Source organism: Chrysemys picta, chromosome 1 (genome assembly GCF_011386835.1).
Source record: "Chrysemys picta bellii isolate R12L10 chromosome 1, ASM1138683v2, whole genome shotgun sequence".
Taxonomy (NCBI): Eukaryota; Metazoa; Chordata; order Testudines; family Emydidae; genus Chrysemys; species Chrysemys picta.
Window position 1 is genome coordinate 150,683,634 of NC_088791.1, and position 13,831 is coordinate 150,697,464.

Below are 13,831 nucleotides of genomic sequence, written 5' to 3' on the forward strand. Positions count from 1 at the left end.
CTGGGCCTACATAAGCAACAAAGCATGCTGACCCTCTAGTTTACCCGCTATGTAAAGCGTTTGGAGATCCTGGGCAGAAAAGTGCAACAGAAGTGCAGATTTCTTCACACAACGCAGAGTCAACCTGTGGAACTCCTTGCCAGAGGATGTTGTGAAGGCCAAGACTATAACAGGGTTCAAAAAAGAACTAGATAAGTTCATGGAGGATAAGTCCATCAATAGCGATTAGCCAGGATGGGCAGGGATAGTGTCCCTAGCCTCTGTTTGCCAGAAACTGGGAAGGGGCAACAGGGGATAGATCACTTGATGATTACCTGTTCCGTTCATTCCCTCTGGGGCACCTGGCATTGGTCACTGTTGGAAGAAAGGATACTGGGCTATATGAGCCTTTGGTCTGACCTACTATGGCTGTTCTTATTAGCATGATTATTTGTGAGAGAGACAAGGTGGGTGAGTGAACTCATATTTTTTATTGGCCCAACTTCAGGGGAGCTGGAACAACGTGTGTAGTGGGGGTGCTGACAGCCATTGAACCAAACTCTAAACCCTGTATATGATGAAAACCACTTCAAGCCAGGGGGTGCAGCAGCACCTCCAGCACCTATGCCCAACTTCTGTTGGCAAGACAGACTGTGTGTGTGTGCCGGGCAGCCCCACCAACACTGGGCTGGGTGGCAGTCTGAGCTGAACTCCATGCCCCCAGCTGTCTGCTCCCCAGCCACTGGGGAGATTTCGGTTTCTTACCTCCAACTCCCTTCACTGGGAACCCCAAAAGGAGCCTTTCCTGGCAATTGACTCCAAAGTGCATGAACGTAGGAGCCTGACAGCATCTGTTTCTGCTCTCTGGGGGGGAAGGGATCCCCCCTTCAGAGGTCTAGCGTTGGCGTCTCCGGGAGAGAAGCGTCCCGGCGGGCCGAGGGCTCCGGAGAGAGGAATCAGTGACCAGAGCCGGGCACTGATCGAAGCCATGTCTGTTCTCTCCTCCCCCCGGGCCTCTCCAAGGCGGAGCGCTGGTGGCCCAGGCAGCGCCCGCTCTCAGGCCGGCCCGTTATCTGACAGGACACCCCCCTCTCTCCGCCCCCCCACCCCTGCACACCCCCTCCCCGGCGCTGCCAAAGCCCTCCGCCCCCTCCCCGGCCAACTTCCTTCCAGCCTTTCCTGGGCTGGAGCGTCCCCGCAGCGGCGGCGCGGGGGGAAGGAGGCAGCCGGAGGAGCCAGGACAGGAAGCGGGTTCCTCGCTGCGCTCCCGGAGGCAAGAGAGCGGGGCCGGCGGCTCGCTCGGCCTCTGCCCGGGGTGCGGTCCGTGTCCCCCGCTAGCGGGGCGCCGAGGAACCAGGCGGGGTTTGCTCGGGGAGCGGGGCTCGGGACAACACCCGCCTCCCTCCCCACCACTCCCTGAGCCATCGTCCTGCCCGGCCGCGGGCACCGCTCCGGCGCCCCCCGCTGATGAGAAGCCCGCCGGGCCCGGGCTGTGCGCGCCGCGGCCGCCTGCCTGCCGGGCAGCCCCCTCTGGCCCGGACCTGCCGGCGGAGCGCTGCGGCGGGATCCCCCATGTCCCGCGCCGGGCGCGGGGCAGGGGCGGCGGTGTGAGGGGCAGCGCGCCGGGCAGCGGCAGGAGCGGGGCGAGCCGCTGGCGGGACTAACTCATGAAGAACAAGGGAGCGAAGCCGAAGCCGAAGAGGAAGGGAGCCGCGGGCGCCTTCGGCTGTGACCTGACGGAGCACCTGGAGAGCTCGGGGCAGGATGGTAATCGCCTCGTCAGCCCCTAGGGAGGGCCGGGGCCGGGGCTGCGGCGTGTGGGATCCCCGGGCACGGGCGGCTCGCTGCTGCCTGACCTTCTCCTGCAGGGTGGGGCCAGCCGGGCAGGGAGGCTGGGTGTGTCGGCGGAGAAGGGGCTGATCCTGCTTTCCAAGGGCTCCAGGTTGGCAAGCCAGCCTCACACCTAGAGTCTGCTCCTTCCAGGCATTGAACACCCCGAATTGCCGCTGAAGTCCATGGGTCAGTGCTTAATTTGGGCCAGGGCTGAGCCCCGGCAGGCACCTCTAGACTTGACACTTTATAGCCCTGGCACCTCTGGGCTTGCCACATCAGTTATGAATGTAAAAAAAATTGCTTGGAACCTGGTGCCTAATTGCTTGAGCCTGGGCAACTCTTTCATTACAAATGAAGCATGGGGGGGAGAGGGCACTCAGCACCTACAGGACAGGGTCTGTAAAGAGGAACCCGGAATGCCCCTCAGCTGCCCCTCCCTATGTCCAGTAAGGCTCCCATCTTCTCCTTCTGTTGCAGTGCTGGGTAAGGGATGTGGGATCTGAGCAAGGCGAAGGATGAGGGAGGGACGTGTTTGGGGCTTTAAGGGGCAGCTGAGATAATATAACCACATCCTTTCTTATTCTCTCTCTTTCCTTGCCTCCCCTCCTTCGGGGCTTTCAGATGAGTATATGGTGGGTCAGACTGGGGGTGGCTGCAGTAAAGTCAGAGGGCTTTGGTTTTGAAATGAGTGGTTTGGAATGAGGAAAGGAAAGAGCTGATTTCTTAAAAGGGGGACGGGATGACGGGAGAAGGGGCTGAGACCTCAACAGATAGAGCAGGAGTTCTCAAACTGGGGGTCGGGACCCCTCAAGGGGTTGTGAGGTTATTACATGGGGGAGTGGTGAGCTGTCAGCCTCCACCTCAAACTCCACTTTTCCTCCAGCATTTATAATGGTGTTAAATATATAAAAAAGTGTTTTTAATGTATAAGGGGGGGGTCACACTCAGGGGCTTGCTGTGTGAAAGGGGTCACCAATACAAAAGTCTGAGAACCCCTGAGATAGAGTATCTGCTTCCGAGTAGATGGGGAAAGAATAAATATGCGTCTGCCCCAACTCCTCCATCTCAGTTAACATAATGTTCCAGTTACTGAGTTACTTTCCCCAGATTTGAGCTACTCTGAGTGACAGAGCTCTTGCAGCAACGTCAGCTACATGGAGGGTGGGCCTTACAATTGGGTCTTTCACTGTATGATGATGAGGATGATTAATGATGTGCTGTAGGGAACAAGCCTGCCTTGGCAGAGAGGTAGACTAGATTATGTAGTAAGTCTTTTTCATCACACAGGAAAGATGAGCTATATATGTGTGTGTGATATTCATATACATGTGCATGTTACATATGTGCATCTCTCTGGTTACTGCAAAAGACAGTTTACAATGCAAATCAGCAGTAATATTAAGTACTTACAATATCTTCCACGTATACAGTGCCTTAATCCCCAATGATCCAAACAGCAAGCAAATATAACACATTTTAAAACAAATAATTTTGCAAACATAACACATTGATACATGAATTATGTGTGCCAGTGAATTCCACCCATCACCACAGCAGCCACCTCTGGTGAGGAGCTGTTTACAGCAGCTCATAGCAACACTGCATAACAGTTTAGGATAGGAAAGAACAAGCATATCCAGTGGAAACTGCTGAGGCAATTTAGAGGGAAAGAACAGCATTATCCCAGGTGAAATTAGGCTAGGGCAGCTGGACTAAAAAGCAAGCATTTATTACAAAAAATACAGTGGGTTGTTTTTTTATTACAAGGAGGGGTGAAGACCTCATCTTAGATGTCATTTGTAGGATGGTTCACAATTCAACCTACTTACATGGTCTGTCTTGAAAAGCAATGTGAGAAAATTGTGATATTCCTTTCCCTTATATAATACTGTGTTATTTGCTGAATAGCATGTCACATTGCCCAGTGCTTTAGGACCCAGAAAAGAAAGACCCAATTGTTATATATTCATTTAGAAGGATATGAGTTAGATCATAGGGTAGAAGTTAAATCAGGGGGTTAGAGGAAGATGGAAGAGACGTGGGAGCACTCATTCCTCTATTAGCAGGATCAATACTCATCAAGTATAATCTATCAGAGTGACTGTGAGGGCAATGAGGGGGCCAAATGTCACTGATGGGTTTACAAGCCTGCAGCTCTCCTCTAATTGGAACTATGAGATGAAATTTGAAGGGCTGTGAAGATAATTGTCAGTGGGACATTTAACTATCCAAAAATTAACTGGCTGCAGGAACCAGCAGTATCCCTGCAGGCAGGGGCTTTGTAGAGGTAATAGGAGATAACTTTCTCTTCTGTGCAGGCAGGATCCTAGAGGGTGTGAGTAAGTTTTTTGGGGGAGTGATGCTGGCTCTAGCTATTGCCTATTTAGAAGCAATATGGGACTGAGGTACTGGTTCAGAGCACCTGGTAGTCACGACATGGGGATAGAGCACTTTGACTGATGTCCAGAAAAGACTTTCTAATGTGGAACTTTGTGAAAGCAGATTTTCAAATGCACTCAGAAGGATTAATTGGAACTGCAGGCAAGGGTGTAGAAGGGACTGGAGCCAACTCAAACTGGTTCTACTTCACACAGAGTGGCTTTTTCCCAGCTTGCAAAGCTGCCTTGTGCGGTGATTCCACAAGCTCTCCTAAACCAGTGAGTGTTAGACCAGCTCTGTGCTTGGGAGGGAGATCTCTAAGGAACATCTGGGTGCTGCAGGATGTAGAGCTGGCAATTCTTTATGGTTTTCTTCCCTCTGGGTCAGTACATAATCATTAATTCAGCAAGCTCTTCAGGGGTGCTGTGCTCATAGACTTTAAGGCCAGAAGGGACCATCGTGATCAGGTAGTCTGACCTCCTGCACATCGCAGGCCACAGAACCTTACCAACCCCCTCCTGCAATAGACCCCTAACCTCTGTCTGAGTTATTGAAGTCCTCAAATCATGGGGTGCCGCTTTTCAGATGAGAGAGAAAACTGAGCTCTTGAATTCTTGTGGTCAATTCATTTACGAACCAGTGGTGTTTTTTGTAAGGGCTTTAGTCCTGATGTCCTTACCAATTCCCCTGGAGAGAATTCTATTCTGCTTAAGGTATTAACTTTTCTCCTTCTATAATTTTTTGTCCTTAACTGTTAAATAGCTACTATATTCCACCCCAGAGATGGCTGTATTTTAATGGTGGATGAGAAGATGCTTCTGTATTCCTTACCTACTATACCTAAGGCAGTGTTTCTCAAACTGGAGTCGCCGCTTGTGTAGGGAAAGCCCCTGGCGGGCCGGGCCGGTTTATTTACCTGCCCCGTCCGCAGGTCCGGCCGATTGCAGCTCCCACTGGCTGCGGTTTGCCGCTGCAGGCCAATGGGAGCTGCTGGAAGCGGCGGCCAGGGGTGGCTCCAGGCACCAGCGCAGCCGTGAGGGTGGCACGCAGGCGGCTTTCGGCGGCATTCCTGCGGGAGGTCCGCCGGTCCCTTGGCTTCGGCGGCAATTAGGCAGCAGGGACACCGATGGCGCGGCACTGGCGGACCTCCTGCAGGCATGCCGCCGAAAGCCACCTGCCTGCCGTGCTTGGGGCGGCAAAAAATATAGAGCCGCCCCTGACGGTGGCCAGTAAGTCCCTCGGCCTGCGCTGCTTCCAGCAGCTCCCATTGGCCTGGAGCAGCGAACCGCGGCCAGTGGGGGCTGCGATCGGCCGGACCTGCGGATGGGGCAGGTAAACTAACCGGCCCGGCCCGCCAGGGGCTTTCCCTACACAAGCGGCGACCCAGTTTGAGAAACACTGACCTAAGGCTTAATTAACAATTGCTTGTAAAGTGCTTTACAATCATAGGATGAAAGTTGGTGTAAAAGTGCAAAGTATTATTATTAAATAGGGGCAGAGAGTCAAAATATGTTAGCAGGTACAATGGATGGTTCAGGGCATTGATAATGGGATACTACGCATTTCTCTTCTAGGATGATTCTTCAAGTCCAGCATGGGTCAGCAGGGGCTGAAAGTTGTTGCTATCTGATGGCTGTTTAGTTGCTTGTGTGCAGGGGTGAAAGTAAATTAAAGGACTTACCAGTACGCAGGGCGGCCGAGGTCCTGGGCAAGGTTGGGGGAGAGGCTCTGGGCCCCTGGAAGGGGCAGGGCTTTGGGCGGAATGGGTGGGGCTAGGGCCAGACTCTCCCAGCCAGCCCTTCAACACTGCGTGGCCCACGCCGCCCAGGGCTCTGGTGGTGATTTAAAGGGCCCAGGGCTCTGGCCGCTGCTGGGAGCCACGGGCCCTTTTAAATCGCTGGGCGCTGGGACAGCTGCTGCTTTTTGCCCCCCCGTCAGCGGCTCTGCCGGAACAGTGCTTAAAGCACTGCTGTGGCAGTGCTTGAATGTTGGCTGTGTACTAGCAGCCACTTTCTTACCGGTACACTGTATCAGCCCATACCGGCTTACTTTCACCTCTGCTTGTGTGAAATGTATTTGCTGGATCTCAGTCCGGTTCCTGTCATCACCGCAATTTATTCTTGCTGACTTCCTTGACAGTCTCAACTGAGTGGGTGGGGAGTCTAAACTCCCCTTTTACCCTTAGAGGTGATCCCTCTGGGGCAGAAATGAAGCACATTGGTTGAGTGGAGGGTGGCAGAGGGCACTGTACCTTTTGTGGGGGTAAACTAGTACTGCCAGTCCCAAGCATTCAATAATCATGAGTCAGCCCCCCCCCAAATCATGAGATTGGTTTAAAAATCATGAGATTTTCTAAAATAACAAATATGTTTTTTTTTCTTTGCCTTCTGGTTTCTGAGCCTTTGGGGTGCACTTGGCTCATGTTGTCCAGTTTTTCTCTGCAACCGGGAGAGCCAGAAACTTTCTCTCTCAAAAAATAAACAGAAAAGCTTCAGATAACCCCCTTGTTCCAAGACTGGAGGAGCTGCTCTGTGTCCCAGGGTGTCCCATTTACAGTAGAGTTAATTCTACTGCTGCTGTACCCTTCTGTGGTTTGTTGCACATCTGTTTCCTGCATGATGCTGTCTGATTGGGATGCAGTGACCTCAGATTTTCCCCATACCGCCCCCCACCCACTCTTTGCAGTTCCCTCAATGGCTGAAGTATTCACCAGTAGCACCCAGAGCTCTTTAAATTCCTTTGTTTGACTCCAGTTATTAGTTTTGTTCTCTGGCTGAAAAAGTGGGGCTGCTTCGTTAACAGCCTTTGAAACAAACGACCCTCTTGTGCTCCGCGTTTGAGGCTCCTTCTTTCCATGAGCAGAGGACTCTGAGTGGCTGTGACGTGGGGCCTGCTAGCAGTGCCCTCTAGAGAGGAAAAAGGGGTCAGTGTTCTGTGACTGCTGCCAATGTAACACTCTGCTCACCCCTCCTGCAAGCCCTGGAATAGTATTGACCGTGGGGAGACAGCTGTGGAGTTTAGTAGTGGGGGAGCTGGGCCTGGGCCAGGGTGGGCAGGGTTTGCCCCAGTGGAGGCTGGATCAGAGCAGGGTTGGAGGAAGGCAGTTCCTGTGCCTTAGACCAGGGCCGGCTCTAGGCACCAGCAAAACAAGCTGGTGCTTGGGGCGGCACATTTTTAGGGGCAGCATGGCCGGCTCCAGAATGCCGCCCCTAAAAATGTGCCCCGGCCGCCCTAGCTCACCTCCGCTGCTGCTGCCACAGCACGCGAAACAGCTGATTTGCACGCTGCTACTCGCCCTCCCTCCCAGGCTCTCAAACCTGGGAGGGGGGGAGACTCCGAGTGGCCGCGGCGCGGGCGCCGCTTCTCCCCCTCCCTCCTTCCTAGGCTTGAGAGCCTGGGGGGAGGAGGCAGGGCTGGGGATTTGGGGAAGGGGCGGAGCTGAGGTGGGGCCGGGGGTGGGGTAATTAAAAAACGCGGGGGGGGGGGGAATTGTTTTTGCTTTGGACGGCAAAAATCCTAGAGCCGGCCCTGCCTTAGACACACTATGACTTTGTAGCTCCTCCCCGTCACTGTGGCACAGCCCCCAAGTGGGACTTGATCACATTGTTAATCTCTAAACCTTCTCTCAGGCCTGGGTGGTATTTAGTCAGTTCATCCAGCCATCCATATATACCAAGGCTAAATCCTGAAAGCCATATTCACATTTGATTCAGGCACAAATTTCCACTGAGTTCACTGGGAATTTTGTCTGAGTTAGGACTTCTGGATTTGCCCATTAATGAATAGGAAAGCTTGGTAGCAGGTCGCAAGATTGTTTGCATTATGGGAAATATCAACCCTCACCGCTAACTTCTCATCAGGTAGATGCAGCCAGTCCTATGCCTCAGCCATTGTGGTAACATTCAACAACAGGGCAGCTTGTATAGAAGCTAGAACTTGTTGAGAACAGTTAGTGCCCACCTGGCAACTGACAGATCAGGAGGCAACCGTCCTACACTCCAGAGGAGCCCTGTGATGTTTGCACATGGGGAGGGAAACCAGGCACAGTGCTCCTACTCTCTCTGGGTTGGATTAAGACATAGGCATTTTTTATATGCCTAGTGCCCAGCTGCCAGAGTCAGGTGATTATGTCAGAATCACATATTTCATTTCAGAGGGGTAGCCGTGTTAGTCTGAATCTGTAAAAAGCAACAGAGAGTCCGGTGGCACCTTTAAGACTAACAGAAGTATTGGGAGCATAAGCTTTCGTGGGTAAGAACCTCACTTCTTCAGATGCAAGAAGTGAGGTTCTTACCCACGAAAGCTTATGCTCCCAATACTTCTGTTAGTCTTAAAGGTGCCACAGGACTCTCTGTTGCATATTTCATTTTATTTCAAGTAAATCTCCAGCCCTCCTGGTTACACAGAAGAGTTGAAAATGTGATCCAAGTGTGAGCACTTCAGCAACATCTTCCTGAGCCTTCAGACAGCCTCAGACACACAATAGGATTTCAGAAAGCACACACAACCAGGGCCTGTCTTCTTGATGACCCTCAAAAAGGATTTAAAATGATATATGAAGACAGGACTTCTTGTTCTATTGTGTGGGAATGTTTGGCTGGAGCAAGAAGCAGAAAATGACCTTGAATGTGTATGGATTGACATCCTAACAGATAAAGCTCAAGCTGTGATATTATTTGGTGTCTGCTGCAGGCCACCAAAATCCCACTAGAATATGTAATGAGGCATTTATCCTGTTATCTATAATATGTTGTGGGGGAAAAAACCCTATATGATCATAGGGGACTTCAGTTTGAGTGACATATGCTGGAGGTCTCACGTTGCCAGTACTAAAATATCCTTAGAATTTTTAAACTTTATAGATGACAATTTCCTAACTCAAAATGTGTTGCAGTCAACATGGGAGAATTCTATAGTACGTCTTATCCTAACAGATAAAGAGGAACTGATAACACAACTAAGAATTAATGGCCTTGATCACATTAATAATGTGCAAGCAGAATAAAGTCCTGACCAGTACTATATAAACTTGGTGCTTTAATAGGGTCAGTTTCACAAAGCTGAAAACAATTATAAACCAAAGCAGCTTGAAGAAAGAATTTAAACAGAAAAGTGTGAATATAATAATTAATGGAGATATCCCATCTCCTAGAACTGGAAGGGACCTTGAAAGGTCATTGAGTCGAGTCCAGCCCCCTGCCTTCACTAGCAGGACCAAGTACTGATTTTGCCCCAGATCCCCAAGTGGCCTCTTCAAGGATTGAATTGAACTCACAACCCTGGGTTTAGCAGGCTAATGCTCAAACCACTGAGCTATCCCTCCCCCCAAATGATAATTGAGAATCATTTAAGAGGACTTTACTAGACGCCCCAAGAGCCACAATCCCACAGTTGAGGAAGAAGGCCATGCTTGTTAAAAAACTGAATTGATTTAGAGGGGAAGTGAAGGCATCTGTAAAAAAAAAAAAAAAAAAAAAAAAAAAAAAAAATTAAAATGATATATAACACATGGAAGAAAGGGAAAGTTGATAGTAATGAATACACATCAGAAGTTAGGAATTGTAGAAAATTGATGAGGGCAGCAAAGGGACACAAGGAGAAATCTATGACCAACGAAGTTAAGGACAACCAGAAGGAGTTTTAAAAATATAATAGGAACAAAAATAATCCTGAGAATGGTATTACTTCATTACTAGATGGAAATGGTAGAATTATCAATAATAATGCAGAAAAGGCAGAGGTGTTCAATAAATATTTCTGTTCTGTATTTGTGGGGAAAAAACAGATGATGTAGTCTCATCATATGGTTATGAAAACACTCTTTCCATTCCACTACTATCTCTGGAGGATGTTAAACAGAAGCTGCTAAAATTAGGTGTTTTTAAAACAGTAGGTCCAGATAGTTTGCATGTAAGAATTTTAAAAGAGCTGGCTGAGGAGCTTGCTGGACTGTTAATGTTGATTTTCAGTAAGTCGTGGAGCACTGGACAGTGCTTCCAGAAGACTGGAAGAAAGCAAATGTGCCAATTTTTAAAGCAGGTAAATGGGCTGACCCGGGTAATTATAGGCCTGTCAGTCTGACATTGACACTGGGCAAGATAATGGAGCAGCTGTATAGGACTTGATTAATAAAGTATTAAAGGAGAGTATGTAATTAATGCCAATCAACATGGGTTTATGGAAAATTATCCTGTCAAAGTAACTTAATATCTTTTTTATGAGCTTATAAGATTGGTTGATAAAGGTAATAGTGTTGACATAATATATTTAGACTTCTGTAAGACACTTAGACCTGGTCTACACTGGGGGTGGGGTGGGGATTGATCTAAGTTACACAACTTCAGCTACGTGAATAACGTAGCTGAAGTCGACTTACTTAGATCAACTTACTGTGGTGTCTTCACGGTGGTGAGTCGACTGCTTCCGCTCCCCTGTTGACTCTGCCTGCACCTCTCGCTGAGCTGGAGTACAGGAGTCGACGGGAGAGCGCTCAGGGGTCATAGAATCATAGAATGTCAGGGTTGGAAGGGACTTCAGGAGGACCAAAGCAGGACCAATCCCCAGACAGATTTTTGCCCCAAATCCCTAAATGGCCCCCTCAAGGATTGAGTTCACAACCCTGGGTTTAGCAGGCCAATGCTCAAACCACTGAGCTATCCCCTAGACTAGACACGATAAATCGACTGCCGCTGGATCGATCGCTGCCCTCCGATCCGGCGGGTAGTGAAGACATACCCTTAACTTGGTACCGCATGACATTTTGATTACAAATCTAGAATGATATGAAGTTCACATTTCACACATTAAATGGATTCAAAGCTGGCTAATTTATAGGCCTCAAAATGTAATTGTAAATGGGAAATCATCATCATGTGGTCTGTTTCCAGTGGCGACCCGCAGGTGTTAGGTCTTGGCGCTACATTATTTAACATTTTTATCAATGACCTAAAACATAAAATCATCACTGATAGAGTTAGCAGATGACACAATGATTGGGGGAGTGGTAAATAATGAAGAGAACAGGTCACTGGTTGAGAGTGATCTGGGTCACTTGGTAAACTGGGCGCAAGCAAACAATATGCAATTTAGTATGGCTAAACGAAAATGTATGCATTTTGGAGCATTTCAGGATAGTGACTCTATCCTAGGAAGCAGTGATTCTGAAGAGGATTTGGGGGTCATGGTGGAAAATCAACTGCTGGCCCTAGCTGAACAATGTGATGCTGTGATAAAAAGAGCTAATGAGAACTTGTGATGCATAAACAGGGGAATCTCTAGTGGCAGTAGAGGTTATTTTAGTAGTAGAGAAGTTTGTATTTGGCACTTCTGTGACTGCTGCTGGAATACTATGTCTCGTTCTGATGCCAACAATTTTCACAGGATTCAGAGAAGAGCCACAAGAATGATTAAAAGATTAGAAAACATGCCTTATAGGGATAGACCCAAGGAGCTCAATCTATTTAGTTTAACAAAAAGACAGTTAAAGAGTGATTTAATTACAGACTGAGTGTATCTACATGGAGAACAAATATTTATTAATGAGCTCTTCAATATAGCAGAGAAAGGTATAACACGGTCCAGTGGCTGGAACATGAAGCTAGACAAATTCAGACTGGAAATAAGGTGTACATTTTTGACAGAGAGGGTAATTGGCCATTGGAACAATTTACCAGGATTATAGTAGATTCTCCATCACTAACAATTTTTAAATCAAGATTGGATGTTTTTCTAGAGGATCTGCTCTAGGAATTATTTTGGGGCAGTTCTGTGGCCTGCATTATCCAGGAGGTCAGACTAGATGATCACAATGGTCCTTTCTGGCCTTGGAGTCTGTGAATGTAAGAACTCAAGCCAGGCATGCAAAGGATACAAGCAGGGGATGAGGATGCGTATCCCACCAGGACATGGGAGTGGAAATGGCTCCAAAATGCCATTTCCCTACTTCCTCACCCCACTGACACCCATCCTTAATATCCATCACCCTGCCCTTTCCAGTACCCATTTCCTCAATATGGATCTTCTTCCCAGTCTCCCAGTACACATCACCTGCTCTCACAGTACCCTTTACTCCTGTTCCCATTACTCATCCCTCATTGCTCTCCCCAATCCCTACCATACAACCCTAAAAATCTCTCCCCAATGGCTATAATTAATCTACCAATATAAATCCTCCTCCAATAACGGTGTCTCCAGTATCCACCATCTTTCCATTCCCAGTCTCCATCACCTCCCGCACCCTCTCTGCCAAAACTAATCACACCCTTTTAACATTCCTCCCTCAGCAGCCATCTCTTCACGCTCACCGTTCCTATAGAAGAAGCATTAGGATCACTGCATTGAGGGAGCATTAAAACAGGGCTCATTTAGTGTTAGGGAGCTAATAAAAAAATACTGCAATTTTGGACCGTAATAGCTCTCCCAAAGCACTGCAGTAGCACTGTTGTGAATTGTAATGTTTCAGAGCATTACAACAGGGGGAGGGATAGCTGAGTGGTTTGAGCATTGGCCTGCTAAACCCAGGATTGTGAGTTCAATCCTTGAGGGGGCCACTTAGGGATCTAGGGCAAAATCAGTACTTGGTCCTGCTAGTGAAGGCAGGGGGCTGAACTTAATGACCTTTCAAGGTCTCTTCCAGTTCTAGGAGATAGGACATCTCCTTTAATTTAACATTTTTTTAAGGAGGTAAAGTAATAAATACTTTGCACAGAAGAAAGAAAACACAGAGCACTATCCAGTTCTTCATTCACTGACTCCTGATCTTGGGACAGTATCTTGTCACCAGATCAGCCATCACGACCATGTGCTAGGGAAACAGAGTTTTATGCCATTTATATTACAATCATACTGCTGCCCTTGCTCTGATGAGCAGGGAGACCTACCTTGCAGGAAGCATGTGATTCGCTCTAAGGAGATGCTCCAGTTGGAGCCAAGTTTGAAACCTGCTGTGCAGATGTGAAGCTGGTTTCTCCAGGCCACGTGGCCTTGCAGCCGCACGCATAAGCGTGCTCAAGCATATGTTTAGTATCAGAGGGGTAGCCGTGTTAGTCTGGATCTGTAAAAAGCAATAAAGAGGCACCTTATAGACAAACAGCTTATGTTTGTATGTCTGTGTGCTGTGTTGTCATGCATGGATGTGTGTGCAAGAATGCATGCACATGTGTATCCATGCACAGGTGTAGGTGCATTTGTTTGTGTGGTATGTTTTAATGCATTGCTCTGTGTGTGCAAATGTATGTGCATGCTCATGTGAGTGTTTCTATGCACAGGGACATATGGGGGGAGGGATAGCTCAGTGGCCTGCTAAACCCAGGGTTCTGAGTTCAATCCTTGAGGGAGCCATTTAGGGATTTGGGGCAAAAATCTGTCTGGGTATTGGCCCTGCTTTGAGCAGGGGGTTGGACTAGATGACCTCCTGACGTCCCTTCCAACCCTGATATTCCATGTTGATTATATACAGTAAACAGCTAGGTCTGTGTATGTTAGTTTGTGTTTGTATGTTCATAAAGGTGCATTGGGGTCTGCCTTTTAAAGTATGTTTGTCTGCAAATGAAAATGTGTGTACATGGGTATGTGTTTGCCTTTATGAATGTACACTCGCAGGCCTATATTTGTGTGTAAGAATGCATGCACAAACCCCCAC

At 48.5% G+C, this 13,831-nt stretch overlaps 1 protein-coding gene across 2 annotated transcripts in view; it reads left to right on the top strand.

Moving 5' to 3' along the window:
- Positions 1 to 1,119: 1,119 nt before the first annotated feature.
- Positions 1,120 to 13,831, top strand: part of ARHGAP31 (Rho GTPase activating protein 31) — a 96,131-nt gene continuing 83,419 nt past the window's right edge. Inside the window, exon 1 of one of the 2 annotated variants that reach the window (XR_010593821.1) lies at positions 1,120 to 1,746. Coding sequence is in view for 1 of the 2 variants with exons in the window: in XM_005304774.5 (XP_005304831.2) it covers positions 1,647 to 1,746 (100 nt within the window). In the remaining variant the exon portion in view is untranslated. The remainder of the gene's footprint in view (positions 1,747 to 13,831) is intronic. The other variant, XM_005304774.5, reaches the window with a different exon arrangement.